Source organism: Myotis lucifugus, unplaced genomic scaffold (assembly GCF_000147115.1).
Source record: "Myotis lucifugus unplaced genomic scaffold, Myoluc2.0 scaffold_554, whole genome shotgun sequence".
Classification (NCBI taxonomy): domain Eukaryota; kingdom Metazoa; phylum Chordata; class Mammalia; order Chiroptera; family Vespertilionidae; genus Myotis; species Myotis lucifugus.
In genome coordinates, this window is record NW_005871602.1 from 132,626 (window position 1) to 158,797 (window position 26,172).

At 41.3% G+C, this 26,172-nt stretch overlaps 1 protein-coding gene across 4 annotated transcripts in view; it reads left to right on the forward strand.

Moving 5' to 3' along the window:
- Positions 1–21,443, forward strand: part of SEC23B (Sec23 homolog B, coat complex II component) — a 45,397-nt gene extending 23,954 nt beyond the window's left edge. For all 4 annotated transcript variants that reach the window (XM_006104195.3, XM_023745505.1, XM_006104196.3 and 1 more), the window contains 9 exons: positions 2,132–2,221; positions 2,944–3,050; positions 4,632–4,785; positions 7,978–8,055; positions 10,470–10,631; positions 13,519–13,605; positions 15,243–15,398; positions 15,732–15,797; positions 19,639–21,443. In XM_006104195.3, the coding sequence (XP_006104257.1) occupies positions 2,132–2,221; positions 2,944–3,050; positions 4,632–4,785; positions 7,978–8,055; positions 10,470–10,631; positions 13,519–13,605; positions 15,243–15,398; positions 15,732–15,797; positions 19,639–19,728 (990 nt within the window). In that variant the 3' untranslated portion in view covers positions 19,729–21,443. The remainder of the gene's footprint in view (positions 1–2,131; positions 2,222–2,943; positions 3,051–4,631; positions 4,786–7,977; positions 8,056–10,469; positions 10,632–13,518; positions 13,606–15,242; positions 15,399–15,731; positions 15,798–19,638) is intronic.
- The last annotated feature ends 4,729 nt before the right edge of the window (positions 21,444–26,172 follow it).

Here is a 26,172-nt window from a genome sequence, read left to right on the forward strand (position 1 = left end):
ACTTTAGAAACCTTCCATTTGAAATGAAGGCATGAACGTATACTTAAGATTCTACTGAAATGACAGCAAAGATATATTTAAAGTACCATGCAAATCAGTAGGTTGGAAATTGAGAGAGCATGTTATCGAGCATGTTATATAAGGATTTTTTAGAAAGTAGAAAGCAGACGGGTCAATACGGTATCAAAGATAGTGGATTGATCATATGCACAAGCCTTCAAGTCCACCCCAGACCTCTAGAAATAACAGGAAAGAGATGAGAATTTTAATAATGCTGCTGGATCCTAGAAGAACACTGAAAGGAACATGGGATTGCATGAAGGAGGAAATTACAACCCGAAACACAGGAGTAAGGGGGTACCTGTGTTGGGTGGAAAGGGCTGTGAGGTGCTCCAGGGCTCTCTGGCATCTCACAGACAAAGGTAAGGGCCAGCAGGGAGGGGGTTTGTGTGAGGAGGAGGGGGTATCTGAAATGCTCATGCAGGGCCTCAAAGGTGGCAGTACATTAAAATCCAGTTGAACTGGGGGGACCTCAGCATGGACCTGAGCACCCCATCAACCCAGGAGCTCAAGCCTCATATGACATTTCTCTCTTTGACAGCCTTTTAGCTATGTTCTAATCTCCGTGAACTCCACCCTCATCTCTGTTGACTGAACATTAGCTCTTCTCAGTTTCCTTTCCTCCGCAGGAAGTTACCTAGAAAGTGGCCTTATCTCTGGGGACTCAAATTTATGCCTTGGGTGCATCAATTTCCATCATCCCTTACACTTGCTCCTCTGTTTCCAAATCTCATGAATTTGCCCTTGAACCAGCAACTGCAAATACCAGCACCCCAGAGCTTTCTATAATCTGGGCTGGTTGGCTTTTCACAAACTCACAGCTTGCCTTGGAGAAATAGTTATTAAAATATTTTTGCAAGGAAAAAGAAAAAAGTGATATCATGACTCTTAATGCATAATCACATTACTTTCTAAACATCTTTTTTTCATATTTTTATTGATTTCAGAGAGGGAGGGAGAGGGAAAGGGAGAGAGAAATATCAATGATAAGAGAGAATCATTGATCGGTTGCCTCCTGCATGCCACCTACTGGGGACCAAGCCCACAGCCTGGGCCTGTGACTTTGACCAGAATTGAACACAGGACCCTTTAGTCCGCAGACGGATGCTCTATCCACTGAACCAAACCAGCTAGGGCCATGGCATTCCTCATTTTGATGAGGTGTGTTAAAATGTGTAATACTCGCTATCTCTAGAATGATAGCATGTATGTTTCAGAGTCTAGTTATCTCAGTAGGTGATTCTAGGTATCTTTGATACCTACAGCCTTTTCTTCCAGATGGCATGCTTAAAACAGTGATACTGCTCACATTTTAGTGAACCTCATATTTATCACTGGAGTCATTCAACTAGTCAATAAAAAGCAGTCTTCAGCCTGGCCGGTGTGGCTCGGTGGTTGAGCGTGACCCCATGAACCAGGAGGTCATGGTTTGATTCCCAGTCAAGGCACATACATGCCTGGTTTTAGGCTTGATCCTCAGTGAGGGGTGCAGGAGGCAGCTGATCAATGATTCTCTCTCATCATTGATGTTTCTATCTCTCTCTGAAATTAATTTTTTAACAAAGCAGCCTTCATACCACTAAAATCTCAGTTCTTTTACCAAGAACTTATATGTAACTTTTGCACAAAGGAATTAGATTAAAAATGAAAATTTAATAGCTAACATTCTGTAACTATTTCTTGTTCTAGGAATGATGAAAGAAGTGCATAAAACTTTCAAACTAAGAAGATAGTTATTTTTCTTTTCTCCTATTTTTCCCCAGCCATGATTTGTTTCTTTCATTTGACTTTAGTGTTAGGTGCCATAGTGTACGTATTGTACATGTAAATATACAGATATATTTTGTGATTAATGAAAATTGATCAGAATACCAGTACAAAAAGCTCATAGGACTGTAAATATAAATGTTAAACCGTATTATAATTCATAATTGTACTTTTTCAGTTAAATTTTCATTTGGAATGAGATATTCTAAGTGCCCTATCCTTTTCAGTGTCTGTGCTTCTTCATCAGCATTTAACAACAGGAGTAGCTTTTTTGTTTTGTTTTAATTCCTCTTCTCACCCTTAGGAGCTTGGTGTCGGTGGCACGAGTCAGTGGAAAATCTGTGCCCTGGATGCCACATCTACACTGGGCATTTACTTTGAAGTAGTCAATCAGGTGAGTTGGATTTCTTCATGAATATTTGTGTCTCGTTGTTGTGTTTTCTGATTTATTACAAGACTGGTGGCCTCTGGTTTCCTTCTGCACAAAGTGATGCTGCCAGTCTGGCATGGTCTCTTTAATTCCCTCCAGGGTTTGTTCAGAGTTAGGCAGCAGATTGTTTTCCTCACTTTATTGTTGAACTGATAAGGTCTTAGAAGAGTAATGGCTTTCATCAGCCATTGTTATATTGGTGATTTTTTCTTTAATTCTTTTTATTAGTGAATTTTTGGGTGTGTTCTTTCCCCAATGTTTTATTTTTTTAAAGTTAAAACGTAAAAATTAAAAGAATTGTACAGCAAATATTCATATACCCACAACTTAGATCCCATAATTAACATTTACTGTATTTGCTTTGTCACATATTTACCTATTCATCAATCCACCTTATTTTTGATTCATTTCTAAGCAAATTGAGTCATCAATGTGTTTCATCCCCAAACATTTCAGTATGCATAACATTAACTTGATGTCAGTATTTATTTGAATTTGGTTCTTTTTTTTATTGAGGTAAAAATTATAAAGAATGAAATGTACAAATCATAAGTATACCATTCAAAATTCAAGAACCTCACCGTCACCCCCATGTCAGTCATTTCAGGAAGAGCCCAGTGTGCTCTGACTGTGCGTTTGAGTCATGTCTAGAACAGTAACGCAGTGTATGGCCTCTCACCCTGCAGCACAACGCCCCGATCCCCCAAGGAGGCCGAGGTGCCATCCAGTTTGTCACGCAGTATCAACACTCCAGCACCCAGAGACGCATCCGTGTGACTACTATTGCCCGAAAGTGAGCAGACCCAGTTTCCTTTCTGTTGAGCTACTGACCAATGTTTTGCCCTGTGAAAGATAATTTGTTCAATTAGATGAGCATCGCCCCGTGCACCAAAAGGTCACCAGTTTGATTCCTGGTCAGGGCACATGCCTGGGTTGCAGGCTTGATCCTCAGTCCAGGGCATGCAGGAGGCAGCCAGTCAATGTTTCTCTCTCACATCGATGTTTCTCTCTGTCTCCCTCCCGCCCCCCTAGAATTAATTTAAAAAAGGACACGGACCTTCCTTAAAAAAATAATGTATCAAGGACCTCTTTGTCAATAGCATGATAAGGTGCTATCTCATTCATTTTAATGGTTGTTACATGGTTTAGATGGGATGTACCACTCCTTTACTAAAGGCCATTTCAGGTCTTACCTTCCTTCCAGCAGTGCTGCCTTCATAGTTCTAGGTCTTTGTGTACATGAGTATTTCTTTCCAGTCATTTCATAGAAGTGGAATTTTGTATACTGCGAAACTACTTAAGTTAATTTGTGTTTTCCTTAGTAGTGTAAGGAGAATACCCTGGCTTCTTATTAATAACTAGAGGCCTGGTGCCCAAAATTCATGCATTTGGGCAGTGGCGGGGGAGGGCTCCCTCAGCCCGCCCTGTGCCCTCTCACAGTCCGGGAGCTCTTGGGGGATATCTGACTGATGGCTCCCCACGGGGATTGGGCCTAAGCCAGCAGTTGGACATCCTTAGCACTGCCACAGAGGCAGGAGAGGCTCCCACCACTGCCACTGCACTCACCAGCCATGAGCCAGGTTTCTGGCTGAGCGCCACTCCCCCTGTGGGAGCGCACTGACCACCAGGGGACAGCTCCTGCATTGAGCATCTGCCCCCTGGTGGTCAGTGTGCATCATAGCGACTGGTCATTCCACCGTTCAGTCAATTTGCATATTAGCCTTTTATTATATAGGATGGTATTACTAATCTTTAACATGCAAATATAGAGCAATATGTCACTTTTATATGTATTATTTCATTTATCAATCGGTTGATCACTTTCCCTGTTTATTGAGCAGATGTATTTCTTCTGTGATAGCCTTTGCCCATTTTATAAAACCTGTATTTTTCCTTGTTTATTGATTTGCAGGGACTCTTTGTATATTTTGTTTGTTGCTTATACCTGTTCCTGGTCTATCTTTTGTCTTTTAGCTTTGTTTATATTGTCTTTATTTGTATGGAAAACTTGTATATATGCTCATCCTCTTTACCATGATGCCAGGGAAGACATTTTGTGAATTTGTAAAGACTTAGATTTTTGTAAGATTGAATTAGAGGAAGGAACACTGGTACCTTTTGGGTATCTATTTTCATGATGTCTTGTAGAATATTGGGAAGTTCTCTATAATTTTCTTTTGTACGTATAGCCTTCAGAAATCACACGAGGGTAAAAGAAAATGACTGTAACACTGCTGTGATTCTTTACTGACAGTGCAGTTTGAATTTGTGTTGTTTTAGATGAAGGAACAGGACTTACATTTCTTTATCTTAGTGAAGAGCTGGCTTTCTGGTCTCCTCAATAATAAGCATGTATTAACTCTGGGATTGTCAGTTGGGCAGATGCACAGAGTCAGTTCAAACACATAGAGGCAGCATTTGACCAGGAGGCTGCAGCGGTCTTGATGGCCCGGCTGGGAGTCTTTCGAGCGGAGTCAGAGGAGGGGCCTGATATACTCCGGTGGCTGGACCGACAACTCATTCGACTGGTAAGTTGGGAACTGTGGCACTAGGTTCCATCTTGGTCTCTCTCTACTTTTTTGTTTATTTTTTTCCCCCTTCTCTCTTTTTTTGTTTTTTGTTCATCCTCACCAGAGGATATTTTTTCCATCGTTTTTAAGAAAGAATGGAAGGGAGGTGGGAAGGTTAGAGAGAGAAAGGGGGAGAAACATTGATGTGAGAGAGACACATTGATTGGTTGCTTCCCGCACACAACCCGACCGGGGCTGGGGATCGAACCCTTGACCCTCCAGTTCGTGGGCTGACGCTCTAGCTGCTGAGCCACACCAGTCAGGGCTCTGCTCTACTTTTAGCAAACAAGGTCAACAAGAATTTATCAGTTGCTTACCTGGTAAATACCAAACACAACATTCTGAGAGTGATAAGTATTAAATAGGCATTTTTCCTCAAGGGCTTACATTACAGTTGGGAAGAAACAACACGCACAGGACATTTAGAGAATGATGCAAATCTGTGTATTTGAGAGTTTTTTTAGATGAGTCACTGGCTGTGTTCTGTATTTTCGATCCAGATCTTGGAGATTTTTTAAATTTATTTTTTATTTTTATTTTTTGGAAATAGGGGTCCATGGCCCAGTGAGTGTAGGGAGATGTCTAATGTGTCATTCTGGATCTAACCAGAAGAGTAAAACCACACAGTAATCTCAACAGGGAAAGGTTTATATCAAGAATTACTATCTTGGAACTGGAATAATGAAATAATGAGGGCTGTGTAGTAAGATGTGAAGAAAATGCAAAATAGTATAGGAATAGCAGGTAAAAGGCACAACCACTGCTTCTAGGCTGAGGTAGAGCACCCAAGGAAGAGCTCCCCCTAACCCCCCCACCGCACCCCCAGGCTTGTCTAGACCTAGGTGGAAAGGCATGGCCATGGTTCACTGGGTCTTAGGCAGAGAAGTGCCATGGTGTTGTGCCATGAATTTCACCCTCTTGAACTAGATGAAAACCCACACTGGAGGCTGAGGAAAAGCTGTGGGATAGCTGCTGGTTGCCATGTGCTCCAGGAGCCGGGCCTGGGGAAGCCATAACGCTACTGCTGGGTTGCACACATGGGAACCCAGAAGCAAACCCTTGCCTCCAGCACCCTCTCTGACAAAGCTCAGCACTGTGCCAGCTCACAGAGGAAACGTTTTTAAAGAACCCAGGCAGAAAGGGTGAGTTTGTAGCCACGAGCCAATAAATCAGTAACTGTCATGCCTCATACTTTTACTGTCTTGGAAATTCATGGTAGGTATTTATGATCAGAGGCACTGAAAGCCCAGTAAAGAAACATTTAACTTTGTTTAGCTCTGTGCTTGCCCTTGCTGTTTCGCAGAACCATTTTTTCCCTCCAGGGAGTATCAACATTTCAAACACAATTTGAAACTTGAGCAAGTGGTTGGCTTTATGTGGAAAGTGAGCCATGAATCAAGTCTTTTAATAATGAGTGGGATAGTAGGAGAGAACAAGGCAAGGCTTGCCAAGTGGAGGGCCCAAGCCTGTGGGAGGTGGCTGTGCATTCCACTTATGCTGGGGACATTGGCTAGGAGGCTGTCACAGAGGCCAGATCGTGCAGTGGGGAGAGAGGCAGTGAAAGTGCAGCTTAATTATGAAATGTGTTCATTTTAAAGTTGTCATTGCCTTAACGTTAGAGAGAAAGGGAACTTAGGTGTGGTTCCCAAGCAGGGGTGTGATAGCAGCATGATTCTTGTATTTACATTTACCACTGCCATACGAGGTAAATTTGGAAAGAGAAAAGACTGCACTATTAAGGAGACTGATGGAGGGGTTTGCAGGCTCAAGGGAGGCAAGACCAGGGTGGCAGCAGTACAATTAAAGTGGAAGAAGGTTTGGAATCAGAATGAATTCTAAAGAAAGAATTGATAAAACTTGGTGAAACTATATGTGAAATTAAAAAACAGAAAAATCAGCACTGACTCAAAGTTCTAAGGGTGGGTAACTGCAAGAATGAAGGTGAGGTAGAAAAGGAGAGCAGCATTAGGGTGGAGGAAGGTGAATCTTTTTTTAGTTAAGAGTTTAACTTATTTTTAATAGGCTCAATGAGAAATTGCAAAGTGTGTCCGCGGGAGCGATCCTGTAGTCAGGTGGAGGTCAGCACTGGCCGTGGAGGAGGAATTTGGATGATATTGGTCTGGCTCTAGTGTTCATTTGTAGCTGAAGCAGTGAGGATGGGAGCAGGGGGCCAAGAACTAACCTCTAAGGAGCCCTCAGTTGCAGTAGGAAGATTAGGGGCTGTTGAAGAAGGCAGAGAAGGATTGGTTGGAGGGTTGACGGAAAATAGGAAAGTGCTGTTTCAACTGCTGAAGGAGAAAGTTGCCAAGAGTGTGGGGAGTCACTTGGCTTGAATGTTAGGGAGTTGAGGAAGAGGAGAACTGCAGAGACATCAGATTTGGTGGGAAGAAGGTGAATGTCAGAGATGGGCTTTCTTTAAACGGGGGGCAGCCTGATTGTCTAATGGCCAGAGGAAATGTGTGAAATTAAAAGGAAATAAAGTCAGAAAGAGAAAACATTGTTCATAAATTTGCCTTTGAAAGGAAGAAAATTTAGTTACAGAGTGGTGGAACATCAAGGCTGATATATAATTGGTAATATTTCATGGTCTTGGAGGGTTTTTTGTTTGTTTCTTTGTTTTCATTTTTAATATGTATATTTTTTATTGATTTCAGGGAGGAAGGGAGAGGGAGGGAGAGAGAGAAACATCAATGATGAGTGAGAATCATTGATCGGTTGCCTCCTGCACGCCCCCTACTGGGGATCAAGCTGGAAACCCAGGCATGTACCCATGACCGGAATCAAACCTAGGACCCTTTAGTCCACAGGCCAACACTCTATCCACTGAGCCAAATCGGCCAGGGCTTGCTTGTTTGTTTTTAATGGAAGGGGTGCCTGAGAACTCATCTAGCCCCTCACTAGTCAGAGTCGTGTTTGGCCAGCCTGGCCTGGGTGCTGTTTAGAATGTAGGATCCCCAGTCCCTCCCCAGTCCGCCAAACCAGAAACACTCGGGGGATGTGTCTGCCTGTCTATGGCTGTGAAGTGCTGGTCCGGGACTCACAGTCAGTCAGTGGCAGAGTTGAAATTGAAATGTAGCTCTTACTCCAAGGATTTTTCCAGGTGACACTAACAGGGTTTTCCTCCTGCTTTTTGTTGTTTTGTCTCAACAGTGTCAGAAGTTTGGACAGTATAACAAGGAAGATCCCACTTCTTTTAGGTTATCAGATTCCTTCTCTCTGTATCCTCAGGTAAGTAATATACATTTCTAAAATAATAATAGAAGAATAAATTGTGATAGAAATAAGACTTGCTGTTCTCAGGGCAAAGTGAAGAGTTGGTATGTTTTGCGACTCAGGTTACAGGAGATGAAGGTTGTTCACTTGTCTCTGTGAGAGGCAGCTCCTGAGCCCTACAGAAGACAGAGATGGCACGCAAAGAAGAGAAAATAACTGTATAAACTTTCATGGAAAGGCAAAACAGGATCGTTCTATAAGGCCCCAACAAATATCTCTAATTTGTAGAAGTTCTGGGTGGACAGTCATCTACCTCAGCAGCAAACAAACAAAAAAATGAAGCACATAGGAAGATGAATATAATAAAGGAGACCATGTTAATATGACATGTTTAATGATATGTCCATGGTTATTATGCTGCGTCATGACTAGGAGCAACAATAAGCAGCTTCTGTAAATAACTGCTTTTTGCAGAAACTCAGCATTTGGGAGCCATTGGACAAGGGAAAGGAGGGGTAGTGGGGGGAACCTGAAGTAGTTGTCAGAGATCTGGACATTTACCTTTTCTGAACCTTCATCCCCATTTTTAAATGAGGAAACTAGAGCTTAGTTCAGTGGGTGGCTGTGAGGGTTACATGAGCTGAGGCCAGTCAAGTATTTAGCGCTTTGTAAACGTGAGCCATGGCTCCACAGCTGGGGCCTGGGCCTTTCAGGTTGGACTCCTCGCTGGTGCAGCTTTTCCAGCACTGGAAGCAAACTCAACTTTATTTCATCTTCCCTCAGAGACACCTTTATGAGGAATAAATTTGAAAAAAGCGGACCTAGATATCCAAATGTGCATTATCCTTTCAAATACTTGCTTTGGAAAGTGGACACAGTTTTCAATCATGAACTTGTATAGCTCTGACTCTTAGGGTTAAAAGGGGCTCAGAGGTCACCTCACTCAACCCCTGGCCCAGTTAGGGCTGTGTGGTACTTGATGTGTGCCTCTTCTCCGGCCTGTGCCCGAGCAGTTGAGGCTGAGCAGTGTTGTAGAAAGAGCCAGAATCAGGGCCAAGTCCCAGCACTGGCTCTGCTGCTGCTGATCTTGGATGAGGTCCCAGACCCCTGTGAATACTGGTTTCCTCTTTAAAAGGAAGGAGTTGGTCTGGAGTCTTTGTATAGCTGTGGAACCCTTCCTTCCAGAGGACTATCTTAAAAGCCAGTACATAAGCAGACTGACTTGGGTGTTGCTCTAGTTTGCCTAGGCACCACCCGACCCACTGGGTCCCACCACAGTACTCCACCACCTCACTCCCAGGGCCTTGTGGTTTCGCTAAAACTCAGGAGCATACATAGTATGAAAACCACTGAATAAGTTGGTTTTAAGATCCCCTCTCTTGGGGCATCTAGGATAGAGGTCAAGAGCCCAGCCGCTGAAGCCAACGGTCTGAATTAGAGTCTGGCTCTGCCACTTAGTAGCAGGTAGCCCTGGGCAAGTTGCCTACCTACTACCCCTTGGTTACCTAAACTAGGGATGGTAAGAGAACCTACCTCATGGGCTTATTGGAAGGATTGCATAATTCTTGTCAAGTGCTTTATGCCTTGCACATAGGACGCATGGAACGTCAGCCGTGATAATCATTTAGGAACAATGCTTCAATATGTGGAATCTCGGGAAGCTTTATAGTTCTCAAGGCAGCTGATTTCCATGTTCTGGTAACTCTTCAGAGTGAGTTAAAAGTCTGCCCTCCACCTTCTAATTCTCAGGGTAAAGCACATACCTCTCCACCATCATTTTGTCCCTCTCTCCTTTACATACCTCACTCCACATACTAGCCTGTGTCTGAGCTCTAACCTCTCATTTGCTGTTACTGTGACGAAGTCTTCTGCTGACCCTCCAGCCCCACCCCATTGTAGCAGTACTCGCCTATACAGGGGCTCAAAACATGCTGCCCCAAATGTGCCTTTTCCCCACTGGACTGTGACCCCTTTGACAGCAAACATTCTGCCTCTGCAACCCAACCCAGTGACTCCAGAAATAAACGCTTTATCTTGCCCATTTTATGTGCAACCTTCGACACACCCAGAGACTTCCCCTACCCTTTAAAAATACTTTTTAAAAATTTTCTAATTGTTAAAAACACACAAAATTTACCATCTTAACCAATTTTAAATATACTGTTTAGTATTAGCCATATTCACATTGCTGTGCAACAAATCTATAGACTTTTCATCTTGCAAAACTAAAGTGCTATACCCATTCAACAACTTTCCATTTCCCTCTTCCCTCAGCCCCTGGTACCAGCATTTTTTTCTCTGTTTTATGAACCCAGAGGCCTTTTTCTTAAAGTCTAGGTTCTCCTGCTTCGGAGACCTAAAGCAAGTCTACTCTTGGGTATCTGAGGTTACAGCTATATGCGTTTGTCTTTTTTTCTTTGTGAATGCAGTTCATGTTCCATCTGAGAAGATCTCCGTTTCTTCAAGTGTTTAACAACAGTCCTGACGAGTCGTCCTACTACAGACACCATTTTGCCAGACAGGATCTGACCCAGTCCCTCATCATGATCCAGCCCATTCTCTACTCCTACTCGTTCCATGGACCACCAGAGGTAAGGTTTTACGCGAATGCCTTTCTCCCAGTTAATTTTAAAATGCTTATTTTTTGGTTATTAATTCACTTATTTTTAACAAATTTTAGCAATAGGCCATATGTTGCACAAAACACTAGTCATTTCACTGACATAAATAAATATAACATATCTACAGCTATCGTGTACCTTTTTAAATTCAGGTGTCACTGCTCGTAAACAACATTCAGGGAATGATTAGCGAGTGATCACAGTGCATTGTTTATGGTAATTGGTTGTTTTGTCACATGGTGTGACTTTCTACAGCACTTTTTAAAATATATTTTATTGATTTTTTACAGAGAGAAAGGGAGAGGGATAGAGAGTTAGAAACATCGATGAGAGAGAAACATCGATCAGCTGCCTCCTGCACACTCCCTACTGGGGATGTGCCCGCAACCAAGGTACATGCCCTTGGCCGGAATCGAACCTGGGACCCTTGAGTCCGCAGGCCGACGCTCTATCCACTGAGCAAAACTGGTTAGGGCGGCACTTTTTTAAAAAATATATATATTTTTATTGATTTCAGAGAGGAAGGAAGAGGAAGAGATAAAAACATCCATGATGAGAAAGAATCATGGATCGGCTGCCTCCTGAAAGTCCCCCACTGGGGATCGAGCCCACAATCTGGGCATGTGCCCTTGACAATAATCGAACCTGGGACCTTTCAGTTCGCAGGCTGATGCTCTATCCACTGAGCCAAACCGGCTAGGTCCCTACAGCACTTGTAACACGTGCTAGTGATGTACTTGCACTAAGCAATGCCCCAGCCGTGTGCATTTGCTTACTCTTAGTAACTGGTGAATGCATGCACTTACTAGACTTATTCAGTATAAATTTAAAATTACTGTAATATATATAGAAAACTTTTCTATGAAATTAAATTTTTCATACATACTTAGTTTTCATTCCACAAATATGTCTATGAAAGTAAAAACAGGTACACGAACTAATTTGTCCATTTTTAAACATACACATTTGGAAAACCTACTTTATCATATAACGGACTTTTGGCTTTTTTTAAAAAATATTGACTTTTAGAAAGGAAGGGAGAGGGATAGAGAGATAGGAAGATCAATGAGAGAGGAACATCATCAATCAGCTGCCTCCTGCATGCCCCCCACTGGGGATTGAGCCCGAAACCGGACATGTGCCCTTACTGGGGATCAAACCAGCAACCTCTTGGTTCCTGGGTCAACACTCAACCTCTGAGCCACACCAGGCGAGCCAGACTTTTGGCTTTAACGGACACCCCCTTCCCTGAATTAGTCCATTGTATTGAAGTTTTACTGTATTTTTTTTTTTTTTTAGCAAATTTACTCATAGAGCAAAACTAAAAGAAAACTTTTGGGTCTTTATAGTAGTTAAACATTATTTCTGAGTCTTAAATATATATATATAGGAAAAAGTCACGGGCATGTAAAGCTATTATCTGTGGAAGGCAGGATTACAAGTGAAAAACTTAAAAAATGGGTAGGTACTTTTTTCATTGTGTTCAGATACTTTGACCCAGTAATTCCATGTCTTGTATTCTCTCTGAAGAATATATTCCTATATACAGAAAAGGCTTTGTTCAAAGAAATAGTAAATAAACCATTAGAATAGAAAACTTGAAAACAATCCAAATGCTCAATAGTAGGAAAAAAAGTAATCTAAGAAATATTCACAGTTTATGTAACATCATAAAATAGATACATCCTTATGTTAAAAACGTTACATGAAAAAAATTAACACATTTCGTACCGCTCAGGAGTTTTCTCGTGTTTCGCGCGCCATCTGTTAGGGACCGACCGCTCACGAGTGTTCTCGTTTTTCACGCCCATGGAGAAAGGAGCGAATCTAGATACTTATGTAAATTTTGTTTGGTTGTTTTATGCAGTACCATACGTTAAAAAAGTACTAGGGCCGAAACCGGTTTGGCTCAGTGGATAGAGCGTCGGCCTGCGGACTGAAAGGTCCCAGGTTCGATTCCGGTCAAGGGCATGTACCTGGGTTGCGGGCACATCCCCAGTGGGAGATGTGCAGGAGGCAGCTGGTCGATGTTTCTCTCTCATCGATGTTTCTAACTCTCTATCTCTCTCCCTTCCTCTCTGTAAAAAATCAATAAAATATATTTAAAAAAAAAAAAAGTACTAGGAACTTTAATTGTTTGATTGTTTAATTGTTTTTGTAAATAAAAATGTTATAATTATTGAAAAGCAACACCTAAAGTGCATTATGATGATTTAAATAACGTGCAGTGTGCCCAAAAACATGCGGTCCCTGGCGTATGTCTTAGAGATTTCTATGCGGTACGCAATGTGTTAAGATAGGGACTTTTCTAAATTACGTTTTCTAAAAAGTCCACAAGATTTACTAGTAAAAACTATATGGAAATAAACCAAACTATCAATATTTTTTGTCATTGGGTTCAGATTTCCCTTAATAAGTATAACTTACTTTTATTACTGAAAAGGAAATCATAAAAAAATATATTTTGCAGTAAACTTTCCAAACTTGTATTAAAAGCTGTGCTTTTTCATATAGCCATCCCTGTGTGTCATCCCCAGTTGTAGTGGGTTTGAGAGAATGTGTCTCTGATAGATAAAATCCTTTGTCAGCATGAAACAGAATGTTTGGAATAACTTTTGGTTCAGAAGTTATTCTTTTAGAGCAAAAGACGTCATTAATCTCCCTTCCCAACTGATGAGGGGTTGTTTTGGAGCTTCTTTCTTTTACAAAGTTGAGACTTAGAACTCTTAAGTCAGGAAGCAGAAAGTGGGAATGACAAGAAGAAGCTGCGAGCCAGCGCACCTGGTGCCAGTGGTTGCTGTTTTGGCCATGTGGGGACCAGGGAAGACCAATGTCATCTCTCTCCCTTTTTCTTTAGCCAGTACTGTTGGACAGCAGCAGCATTCTAGCTGACAGAATTTTGCTGATGGATACTTTCTTCCAAATTGTCATTTATCTTGGTGAGGTAAGATGATATTTTAATTTCTTTTCTTACTATTGTTTTTACTTTCTTATTAATTTAGGATTTTATGCATTTGCAACAAGAATCTGGGCTTAGGAAACCAATAGTTTATTATAATGAGTACAGTGGCTTTTATTCTAGTGAATAAAATATTTTTTCAGGTCCCTGGGGTATTTGTATATTAGTAATTTCAATGATATTTGCTGTAAGTAAATCTCAGGTGGTCCTTTCAAATTACCATAAGTTACTGCTTTCTGAGTTCTCAGGCAAGATCCGTTACTTTTCCTCATTAAACTTATATGCACTATTACCCTTTCAGAGTTATGTTAGAGTTCGTAGTAAACACGTGTTTGGGACTAAGTTTTTATTTGAGATAACGTGGCACAGTGAACCTTAGGCTGGGCCCGTGGGCCTCTAGGAGGACTATGGATGGCTTTTAGGACAGAGTCTATTTCTTTCTCAAAGTGGCTCATTCCCTAAGAAAGGGAATGGTTCCTCTGACGAAAATTCTTTAACTGAGCATTATATTCAGGGAGATACTCTTTTTCTTCTATTGTGCATTCTTTACCTACAGTAAGTTGCTTTGGTGGTTGACTTGACTTCCTAGTGTCTGTACATTAGAAATGATTTCAGATGTCCTGAAAACATACAAATTGTGTTTCAGAATTCTGTTAATAACTTAGAATTCATTTTCTAATACTCATGAGCATTGTATAACTTTAAACTTTTTTGAGCATATTAACACCCAGTTTGCCAGTCATGGTCCTAGACCAAAGGCTGTTTGTGACCAGCTGCCTGTCCCACTGGTTCCTTTAAGAACAATAAGTCCATGCATTTATTGAGCACCTTCTGTTTGCAAGTGGTTGGTTCTCATGACAAAGACAATGTGACATCGTTCTCACCTTCCAAAGCTCTAAGTCTGTTGGTAGGTGGTGTTCTTATGACCCCAGTTAGCTTATGGTAATTTCCTCCATGCCACCAGTCAGTCAAAAAATTAAGACCTAGAAAATGGTACTGAAAATTCTCAGAAGGGAGAAGAGGCTGCAGAAGGAAGCATCTAAAGAGAATTCTCTTTCTGATATCAGATTAACAGTTCGCATGTGAAAGCACTTCAGCTTATTTATAAAGATACTAGAGGCCTGGTGCACGACATTCGTGCACCTCAGCCCAGCCTGTGCCCTCTCACTGTCTGGGACCACTCATGGGATGTCCGCCTGCTGGCTTAGGTCAGTGCTTAACCACTGAGCCACACCGGCCGGGGAAAACTTGTTATTCTTCTCTCCCCCCTCAAAAAAATATATTTTATTGATTTCAGAGAGGAAGGGAGAGGGAGAAGAAGATAGAAGCATCAATGATGAGAGAATCATTGATTGGCTGCCTCCTGAACACCCCACACTGGGGATCAAGACTGCAACCTGGGCATGTTTCCTGACTGGGGATCAAACCATGACCTCCTGGTTCATAGGTCGATGCTTAACCATTGAGTCATGCTGGCTGTGCAAAACTTGTCATTCTTGACGTAAGGCTTCTTCACTGGAAGCAAGTTTGGGGGTGGAGAGGTGGTATTAGAGTGTCAGAAGTGTCAAAGAAGGCTATTGTTCCAGCGTTTCCACAGTTTTGGTTTGTTTGTTTTGGTGTAGACCATAGCCCAGTGGCGTAAAGCTGGGTACCAGGACATGCCTGAATATGAAAACTTCAAGCACCTTCTGCAGGCACCGGTGGATGATGCTCAAGAAATTCTGCAAGCGCGCTTCCCAATGCCACGTTACATTAACACAGAGCATGGAGGCAGTCAGGTTGGTTTTTATGATACATTTTTATGGCAAATCCAAATAGTAGCATGGTTAATATTTTATGTAGTGACATAAATTGACATGCAGATAAACTTCCAATAATGACTTCTTTTTAAATGAGCGGTCAGAATATGATAGTGTAAAAGTAGAGGATTGTCAAAATAAAATACATTTTGTGTTTCTGGAGCCCTAATAAATCAGCAGCTATTGGCCTTAAGCTAAAGAAATGGACTCCTGTGCAGTAAAAAATTGCTAACAAAAGAAATGTAAAACTTTTCCCCCCTAGTATACTAATATTAATGCCACTTTAATCTTTAAATCTTTTTTTTTTTTAAGGCTCGCTTCCTTTTGTCCAAAGTGAACCCATCTCAGACACACAATAACCTATATGCTTGGGGACAGGTAAGAAATTGTCAGGTATTTGGGGAAGTGGCCCGGCTACTTAAAAAACAAACAAAAAAAAAACACTAGTTTCAAATTGGATTCTTTTGGCACAGAGACAGAATAACTTGGGAAATTTGCTGGGGGGGAAACTTTGAACATACCTTGGGGTTTGAGGGTGTCTACCCAGTGTGGGATCCCTTTCTGCAATACACAGCATAATATGACAGGTTCAGGCCTGAGGACAGAGCACCATAGTGTGGCCTCCATTGGCTCTCATAGACACAGCAGCATTGCCCCAAGTCCTCCCTCTCTTCCTTTGTCTTTTCTAAGAGGGCAAGGCAAAAGCATCACAAATGCTCACCATTGTTTCTTGTCCTCTTTACTTTTCAGCCTCTGGTTCCTTCTTTATCTAATTATTCCAACCATTTATGTCTTTCTCAAATGAGTCTTTTCTTTCCTTCTGTTTTCTTATAACATTTTTAAAATTAAACTTTTTTTGAGGTAATTGTAAATTTATATGCAGTGGTAAGAAATAATACAGAGATTTCCTATACCCTTTACCCAATTTCCCCCAATGGTAACATCTCTTCCTCTACCTCTCCCTTCCTCTCACTGAAATCAATAAAAGCATGTCCTCAGGTGAAAATTTTTTTTAAAAGGTGCTAGTCTTTTGTTGGATTATGTGGTGTGTGTATATTTCTCTCACTTGTAGCTTGTCTGTACATTCTCTTCACAGGGTCTTTCACAGAGCACACTTTAATTTTTATGAAATCCACTTTATCAGTTTTTCCTTTTATGGATTGTGCTTTTGGTACCAAGTCTAAGCATTCTTTGCCTAGCCTTAGATCCTGAAGATCTCCTGTGTTTGTTTTTCTAATTTTATGTTTATATTTTAGTCCATGACCAATTTTGAATTAATTTTAGTATAAGATATGAGGTGTAACTTTAATTTTTGCAAATGGATGTCTAATTGACCAAACACCATTTGTTGAAAAGGCTAACTTTCTTCCACTGAATTGCTTTTATCTTTGTCAAAGATTAGTTGGGCATATTTGTGTGAGTCTATTTCTGGATTTTTTGCTCTATTGCAAAAAACACTATTGATCTATGTTTCTCTCCCTCTACTAACACCACAAAATCTTGATTATATCTGTCTTGAAATCATGTAGACTGATTTTCCCCCCTATTTTGTTCTTTTTCAAAATTGTCTTTGCTATTCTAGTTTCTTTGCGTTTACATATGAATTTTAGAATTATCTTGTCTATGTATGTAAAAAATCTTGTTGGGGTTTTGATATAATTTCATTAAACTTCTACATCAATTGGAAAGAATTGACATCTTTACTATATTGAGTCTTCTAATCCATGAACTCAGTGTGTCTCTCCATTTATTAAATCTTTTTTTTTTTGTTAATATATTTTTATTGACTTCTGAGAGGAAGGGAGAGACGGTGAGATATAGAAACATCAACGATGAGAGAGAATCATTGATTGGCGGCTTCCTGCACACCCCCTACTGAGGATCGAGCCTACAACCCGGGCATGTGCCCTTGGCCGGAATCGAACCTGGGACCCTTCAGTCCCCAAGCCGATGTTCTATCCACTGAGCCAAACCGGCCAGCGCTTTAATTCTGTTTTGATTTCTTTATTCAGTGTTATATATTTTCACTTTTTTTTGTTTTAGTGATTGTTAATGGTATTGTGATTTTTAAAAAAATATATTTTTATTGATTTCAGAGAGAAAGGGAGAGGGAGATAGAGATTGAAACATCAATGATGAGAGATAGTCATTGATCTGCTGCCTCCTGCATGCCCCCTACTGGGGATCGAGCCTGCAACCTGGGTGTGTGCCCTTGGAGGGAGTTGAACCCGGTACCCTTCAGCCCATGGGCCGACGATGCTCTATCCGCTGAGCCAAACCAGCAAGGGCTGGTATTATTATTTTAATTTCAGTATCCAAGTGTTCATTTCTGGTATATAGAAATACAATTGGTATTTATATGTTTATTTTGTATCCTGTGACCTTAATAAATCACTTATTACTTCTCTGGGAGTTTTTTTGTAGATTCTCTGGGATTTTCTTTTTTTTTTTCTTTCAGAGAGAGGAAGGAAGAGGAAGAGAGAGAGAGAAACATCAATGATGAGAGAGAATCATCAGTTGGCTGCCTCCTATATGCCCCCTACTAGAGATTGAGCCTGTACCCCAGGCATGTGCCCTGATCAGGAATTGGACCTTGACCTCCTGGTTCATGGGCCAAGACTCAACCACTGAGCAACATTGGCTGGGCAGTTCTCTGGGATTTTGTGCATAGACAACCATGCCACTTGCAAGTGGGGAGAATATCTTTTCTTGTTCTATTGTCCATTTTCAATTTCATTGATTTCTACTTTAATCTTTATTTTCTTCCTTCTGCTTGTTTTATGTTTATTTTATTCATTTTCTAAGTTCTTGAAGTAGAAGCTTAGATTATTGACTTGAGACTTTCCTCTTCTCCATTGAATCCATTTAGTGCAGCCCCAAGTCTGAGATGTATGAGGCAAACAGAAAACCCAGGGAATTCACCGCTGTGTTGCTCCTTGGATCCCAGGGTCCCTAATTTGTCTACTATCTTCTCTCTCCCTTTCAGAGTCTTCTTATGTTTGTTTTATATAAAATGTCCAGGGTTTTTAGTTATACCTAGAGGAAGGAATAGGGAAAGTACATCTACTTCTTCCTAGAAGTCTTTTTTAATTTTAATCTTCCAAAATTTTCTAATTATAATAGTAGTACAGCCCAGCCGGGGTCACTCTGTGGTTGAGCATGGACCTATGAACCAGGAGGTCACAGTTCGATTACAAGTCAGGGCACATGCCCGGGTTGTGGGTTTGATCCCGCATAGAGGGCATGCAGTAGACAGCCAATTAATGATTCTCTCTTATCATTGATGTTCCTATCTCTCTCTCCCTTTCCCTTCCTCTCTGAAATCAATAAAAATACATTAAAAATAATGGCAGTACAATTTTCTTTTTAAATATCTTTTATATATTTAGGTGATATAAAATGTGTATATCAGGTGTATATTTTTTTTTCTTTCTTTTTAAAAAAATATATTTTATTGATTTCAGAAAGAGGAAGGGAGAGGGAGAGATAGAAACATCAGTGAGAGAGAATCATTGATCGGCTGCATCCTGCACGCCCCCCACTGGGGATCGAGCCTGCAACCTGGGCATGTGCCCAGACCAGGAATCAAACCAGTGACCTCTTGGTTCATAGGCCAGTGCTCAACCACTGAGCCACGCCAGCCGGGCTCTTTCTTACTTTAAAAAAACAAAAAACAAATTTGGGGTCTTACTAGAAATCGATATTTCTATTCAGTTCTTTCCCTTAACACTAAATAAATTGTAAGAATTTTCTGATAGTACATATATCCATCTTTTTAGTGGAGATACTGATTCACTCATTTGTGAATATACCATTAAAAAGCTTCTGTTGTAAGCAGGGCATTTAGGAGCATTGGGCTAGGTGCTGTGGCAGAGTAGTGGGGAAGATAAGAGGCAGGGTGTGCAGGCCTCTAGGAGTCTATGCCTGGTGGGGAGCCAGACTCTGAATGAGTCATTAGAACTGTGGAGAGAGGGGAAGTAGAAGACCATATACTCACAACTGTCTACTGGCAGGGTGGCGTGAGCCTAGTGGGTCAGGGGAGGGTTTTGTGAGGAATTGATGCTTTATTTGAATGAATTAGCTGGGCAAAGGATGGGGTTTGGTGGGAGTTCACATAGCAGAGGGGCAGCACTTATAAATGTTCTGAGTCCTTAATAATTCATGCATTCTAAATAGTTTTTAAGATACCTACCAATTAACCTTTATCATTAAATTTCAGGAGACGGGAGCACCCATCCTAACTGATGACGTTAGCTTGCAGGTATTCATGGATCATTTGAAGAAGCTGGCTGTCTCTAGTGCCTCTTAAGCTGGGCACGTGAGCTGGAAATTAAAGAAAACACTGTCCATTGTGTTCATTGTTGTTTATAAAAGCTTAATAGCATTCCTTATACTTTTCTTGTGGATTTAAATAAATAATCAAAGGAAGTGTTGTATGTAACTCTTTATAATTTATTTGTATTATCTGTTACTCTTTTCTTGCATTATAAAACTATAACATCATACATGTTTTGGTACTTATAAATGTTTATATGCTTTTGTATTCTAACTTTACAGTCTATATAAAATCAAAGGTAATTATTTTGGCAACCTGTTTTGGTGAAAACCGTAATGGTCAGAAAGGAAATAAATTTGAATGACAAAAGAAAGCACTGGCTAAAATAATGCTAATACAGATTTGATTTCCTGATGTCTGTGTGTGTATGTGTATTTTTTAAGTGACAGCCCCAAAAGATATTTCTTATGCTTAATCCTCATTTTCTGTCTGTTAACAGACAAAGGAAAAGTTTGAAATAACTGAAGCTTTGTTGAGGTAGAGTGGTCTAGAGTGGCACTGTCCCTAACTCACAGCATTCCCTGTAAACAGGCCTGCCTAGGAAGACATAAGGAGTGGCTCTAATAGAGTGACAACATTTTATCTTGGGCACAAGTAAAATAACTTGAACAGGTACTGCTTTTAACCAGTTAACTGCCATGCGTCCAAAACAAACCATCCCCACACGCCACGATATTTTGAATTTAATTTAAAAAATCACCCGACTCTGGAGTTGAATAAAGGATGTCATCTTCTTGCGAGGTGCTTGGTTCGATTATTTCTTCATCTGATGCCATTTATGGGGATTGAATTTTATTTGCACAATATAACATATTACAACAATAAATTCAATGATAAAACAATAATTTTCAATTCTACAGAAATATCAACAAAAGCCAGTGCAAAATAAAAATAAACCGTCAACACGAAAAGCCTCGAAAACACTAAATTTTGTTGATGCTCCAAAGACAAAATATGTAAAAAAGTAATGAAGAGTGCACACCATGTTTACCATTTTAGGCACGAAATTCATGAGAACACAAACAGATCTCAAGTGTCACAATGAACAAAAAAATCTCAAGCGTCACAGTGTTTCTCTCTCGCGCATCTGAGTGGCAGCCCTATGTATGGAATTGGAATTTCTCCCATATGCGCTGGAATATTTACAAATTTAAGTTACCATAATTTTGTTTACAAACCCAGAGATGTCACTAATAAGTCTGATTTTAAAATTGGGCGACCAGGGTTGATAAGTGAATTTTGCGGCTCTAGACACGCGTGGCTTGTGGGGAAGGTCCGCAGGTTGCGTCTATAGACGCTTATGGCGTACAAAGGGTTAAATCAGTGTAATATATGCATGGTAAAAGGGGAAAAAACAAAAGCAAAAAACTTAACCTAAAGAGTTTATAACCATATCAATTTCCTCTACTCCCTAAGCCCAGACTCTACTCTTCAGAGGTAACTGCTTTTAACCTTTTCTTTCAAACTTTTTGTTGTTGATGTATCAGTTTTAGCTAGTATATCTCAATTCCCATTTTAAGAATGAGGATTTTAATACCTTTCTATTCAGCTGTGATCAGCTATACTTTATTTGTATATAATCATGGTTCATAAAATTTACAATCTAATCTGTAATCATAGTTAATGTCTTTTATCTGAAACTTGATTCTGGAAGTTGAAAACTAATAAAGATTATCTGCACAGTCGTCGTAAATATTGTTCATGTCTGAGTCAGGTAGTGGCAACTTTTTCTCCAGGGGTTTGATGTCCCAGTCCCTGTGCCACTTGAAGGACAACATCCCTAATGACAAAAATCACTTTTCCTACATTCTAGCATTCCACAGGTTGGTTTGCTTACCTTTTGGATTTTGACTTATATTTGCTATTGTTTTCCCTAGTCTTTCTAATTTTTGTTCTTTGAGAGAAGATTTTGTTCTCTGTTAAGGAATTCTAGCTTCATATTCTACTGAATGGAGTATTCTTTAGAGGTTATTAATGTTTCCTTTAAACATAGGCCAATTGCTATGACAGCTATCATCCAGGAATTCCTTTTTACTTGGACTCCTGGGTTAGTTCTCCTCTTCTGTTCCCTAAGTCATTTTTCCATCTAACATGATTTTTCCTTAAAAAAAGTATATGGAAGATAATTCAATGAATCTGTCTTCATACTTGACAGCTTTGCTGAGTGTAAAATTCTAAACCCCAAATTATCTTTCAGAATTTTGGAGCAACTAATTCATGCAACAAGTAATTCTTATGTATTTGCTAAATATAGGAGTAGTCTTCTAGGCACTGGGAAGGTAGCCAATAAGACAAAAATTCCTGCCCTCATGGAGCTTATGTTCTAGTGAGGGAAGACCAACAATTAAACATTAGAAGTAAATTACATAATTTATTAGAATGAGTGCTATGTAGAAAAGTCAAGCTGGGAACTCCTATTAATTGGATGTTGGACCATCTGGATTGATTCTGATGCTCTGTCTTTTGAATTTGTATGTACGAACTGTCTTTTTGCCTCTGCTCTTTCTTGGGAGGGTTTCCCATCTTATGGTGTTTAACAGTTACATTTAAATGCCAAGAGCATTTATTTTCTGTAACTTTTCCATAGAATACTTTTCTTACTTTTTGGATATAATTTTTAATTGAATTACATCATATAAAACTGTATACAGATGAAGGCTGAACCTTCCTCCTTGGGCCCTAGCCGGTTTCGCTCAGTGGATAGAGCATCAACCTGCAGACTGAAGGGTCCCAGGTTCTATTCAGGTCAAGGGCACATGCCTGGGGTCCAGACTCGATCCCCAGGAGGTAGCCAATCAATGGTTCTCTTTCATCATTGATGTTTCTATCTCTCCCTCTCCCTCTCTGAAATCAATTTAAAAAAAATTTTTTTTAAAGAAACTTCCTCCTTGGGCCTTTCTGTTTCAAATTAACAGAAGAATGTGATAGACCCAGCTCACCCCAAGTGAAAATGAGTTGCAGTGCTGAGGACAGAAGGGCACTACTGGGTGACCTAATGTAGGAGATGTGACTGTTTCCAGGTAGAACGTGGAGGGTGGGGGTTAGTGTTCCACCTGTTAGTGCCCCATCCCAAGAGGGGCACATGGAGCCTTGTGTGCCTCTGAATTCCATCTCAAGGCAAAGAAAGCCTCTGATTTAGCTGAGAGTATGAAATGATCAGTTATAAGTTTTTAAAACTCTGGAAAAGTGACAGGATAGATGGGAGGAGTCTGGAATCCGAGTGCGGTCTGAAGAGAGGAATGTGTATAGACAGGTTACAGAGGATGGTTTAGGCAAGAGGATGAGTTCGGGTTCCTGGCTTGGGCGACCATTCTCTGACTTACCGAAAAGGAAGGAAAGGTGTCTTCCTGTGGGGGGTGATACATTTAATCTCGGACATTGTGAGATATAACAAAGTGTGAGCAGGATGGCAGTAATTAATGTGTATTTGCTTGTGGGAGGAGTAAGTAGCTTTGGGAGTCATTAATATGAAGGTGGGGTAAAGTTGCTCAGGATGAGAAGAGAAGAAAGCTTGGCACAGAATACTGATTCTTCTGTTTTGTTTTTAACACCTTTATTGAGGTATAATTTACATGCAATAAACTGCGCCCATATAAAGGGTACAGTTTGGCAAGTTTTGACAATACTGTGTACACTCATGAAACCGCCACCACCAACATGCAAGAACATTTCCATTGTCCCCGTGTTTTCTCAGGCCCCATTTTTAGTCCTTTCTCCACATTCAGCCATAGGAAACCACTGGTCAGCTTCCTCTCACGACAGATTAATTTGCTTCCAGAATTTTATGGTTTCTCTTGTGTCTGGCTTTCACGTGGCATAATCCATTTTAGAGTCATCCAGAAGTTTCATGTAACAGTAGTTCCCTTTTAAAAGACTTTTAAAAATTGATTTCAGAGAGGAAGGGAGAGGGAGAGAGAGAGAAACATCAATGATGAGAGAATCATTGATGACTGCCTCCCCGCTACTGGGAAAGGAACCCGCAACCTGGGCATGGAACCGGGACCCTTCCGTCGCAGGCCGACCCTCTATCCACCGAGCCAACCAGGCGAGGGCAGTAGTTCCTGCCATTGGCGAGTAGTATACTACATTTCACTTACCCATTCACTATTTGATGGGCATTTGGGTTCTCGTTTTTGTCTCTTGTGACTAGAGCTCTGTATATATCCATGTGCTGTGTGAATGTACTGTTTTCATTGTGGCGGGGGGTGGGGGTGGGGTAAATAGGAATGGAATGTCTGAGTTGTGTATGGTGGGTGTAGTTCAACTTTTTAAGAAACAGTCATTATTGCCCTGGCCTGTGCCGCCAAGTTGGTTGGGCAACATCATGTGCACCAAAAGGTTGCCGGTTCCATTCCTGGTCAGGGCACATGCCTGGGTTGTGGGCTCAGTCCTGGGTAGGGGGTGTGTACGAGGCAGCCAATAGGTCTCTCTCTCTCTCTCTCTCTCTCTCTCTCTCTCTCTCTCTCTCTCTCTCTCTTCCATTAAAAATCTTAAAAAGCCCTAGCCGGTTTTGCTCAGTGGATAGAGCATCAGCTTGCGAACTGAAAGGTTCCAGGTTCGATTCTGGTCAAGGGCACATGCCCAGGTTGTGGGCTCGATCCCCAGTGGGGTACTTTCAGGAGGCAGCCGATCCATGATTCTTTCTCATCATGGATGTTTTTATCTCTTCCTCTTCCTTCCTCTCTGAAATCAATAAAAATATATATATTTTAAAAAAAAGTGCCGCCCTAACCGGTTTGGCTCAGTGAATAGAGCGTCGGCCTGCGGACTCAAGGGTCCCAGGTTCGATTCCGGCCAAGGGCATGTACCTTGGTTGCGGGCACATCCCCAGTAGGAGGTGTGCAGGAGGCAGCTGATCCATATTTCTCTCTCATCGATCTTTCTATCTCTCTATCCCTCTCCCTTCCTCTCTGTAAAAAAATCAATAATATATATATATTTTTAAAATCTTAAAAAAAAACCACTATAAAAGATTAAAAAAAAAATTAAGCCCCGGAGCGGTGTCCCTTACACTGAAAGGGCTCAGGCTCTCGGTCAGGGCACACCCCAGGTTGCAGGTTCTACCCCCGTCGGGGCACCGGGATATTCACTCTCACACTGATGTTTCTCTAAGATCAATTAAAAAGAGAAAAACTGACAGTATGGCAAAGAGGTGACATTCTATGTTCCCACCCCTGAGAGGTCTGCTTGCCCCAAATCCTTACCACTCCGGGCGTTCTCCGTCGGATCTTCAGTGATCCCGATAGGTGTGTAATGATGTCTGGCTGTGGTTTAACTTATATTTCCGTGGTGACTAAGCACGTCCGTGTGCTTATTGCCATTTATAGGAGCGTGGCGGCGGCGGGTCCGAGGGAGGGAGGACGTGAGAGGGCCAGAGTGTGCGTGAGGGGCAGTAGGATTGCGGGGAGCCCTGGGGGTAGGTGGTGCGGCTCTCAGGGCCGAGAGCCGAGGCTCCCGCCAAGGGCACGCCCCGGGCTGCCTGGGGCGGAGCCGCGCCATCAGGAAGGGTCAGCCGGGGTCCTCCTCGCGCGGAGCCTTCGGCAGGGCAGCGGCTGCGCCCCGCCCCGCCTCCTACCGGACTCGGCGGGCCTGAGCCCACCGGCACCCCTGCCCCTGAATCCGGGCACCCCCGCCCCGGAGTCCGCTAGCCCCAAGGACAAAATATACATAAATGTAAAAAGGAATATTCCCTAGAAAAGATATTACGAGCAACTTGTTCTAGTAAAACGCCACCGTAAAATTTGCATATATGTAAATACGCTAGACGGAAAAATGATATTCAAGAGTAAATTCAAGCTGAAAAGGGAGTAACTTAAAATGTTCTTCCACGTATTGTTCCTAAAATGAAACTGATAATTACAAAATAAGCTGGAAATTTTTATTCAAGCACTGGAACTAGCCACCGTTAGTGAAATAGGAGTTGCTTTTACCCGAGAAGTGCGCTACAAGGTTGACGGGCATCTCTCTCTCTCCCAATTTTTTTTTTGGGAGGCAACCAAAATTTTTGGTGGCCTTGTTTCGACAAGGCTTACTTATAACGCTGGTTAAAAAATAGAAGAAAATGGTCGTACAGGACTTGGAAAGGGTTTTAGATTTCTTAACTGGTAGTGAGTGAGAAGTTAGAAAGCTTTGTGTACGTCCGAAGTTATAAGTTATTTCCTAACCCAGCTCCTTTCACACACAGTGGGTAGTGATTTAGGACTGCGGAAGTGTGGGGGCGACTGCCAGCTCAACCGCTAGGTGATCAATGACTCACCATTAGTGTTTCTTCTCTCTCCTCCTTAATCTCTAGGTTATAATGTTTTTCTATTTAATTTTTTAACAAGAGTATTTCTTAAAATATATGTTGAACTCAGGAACAGGGCCTTTAGGTTAGTGAAGAACTAAAGGAGGGAGTGGGGAGGGGCTGGGAAGAGG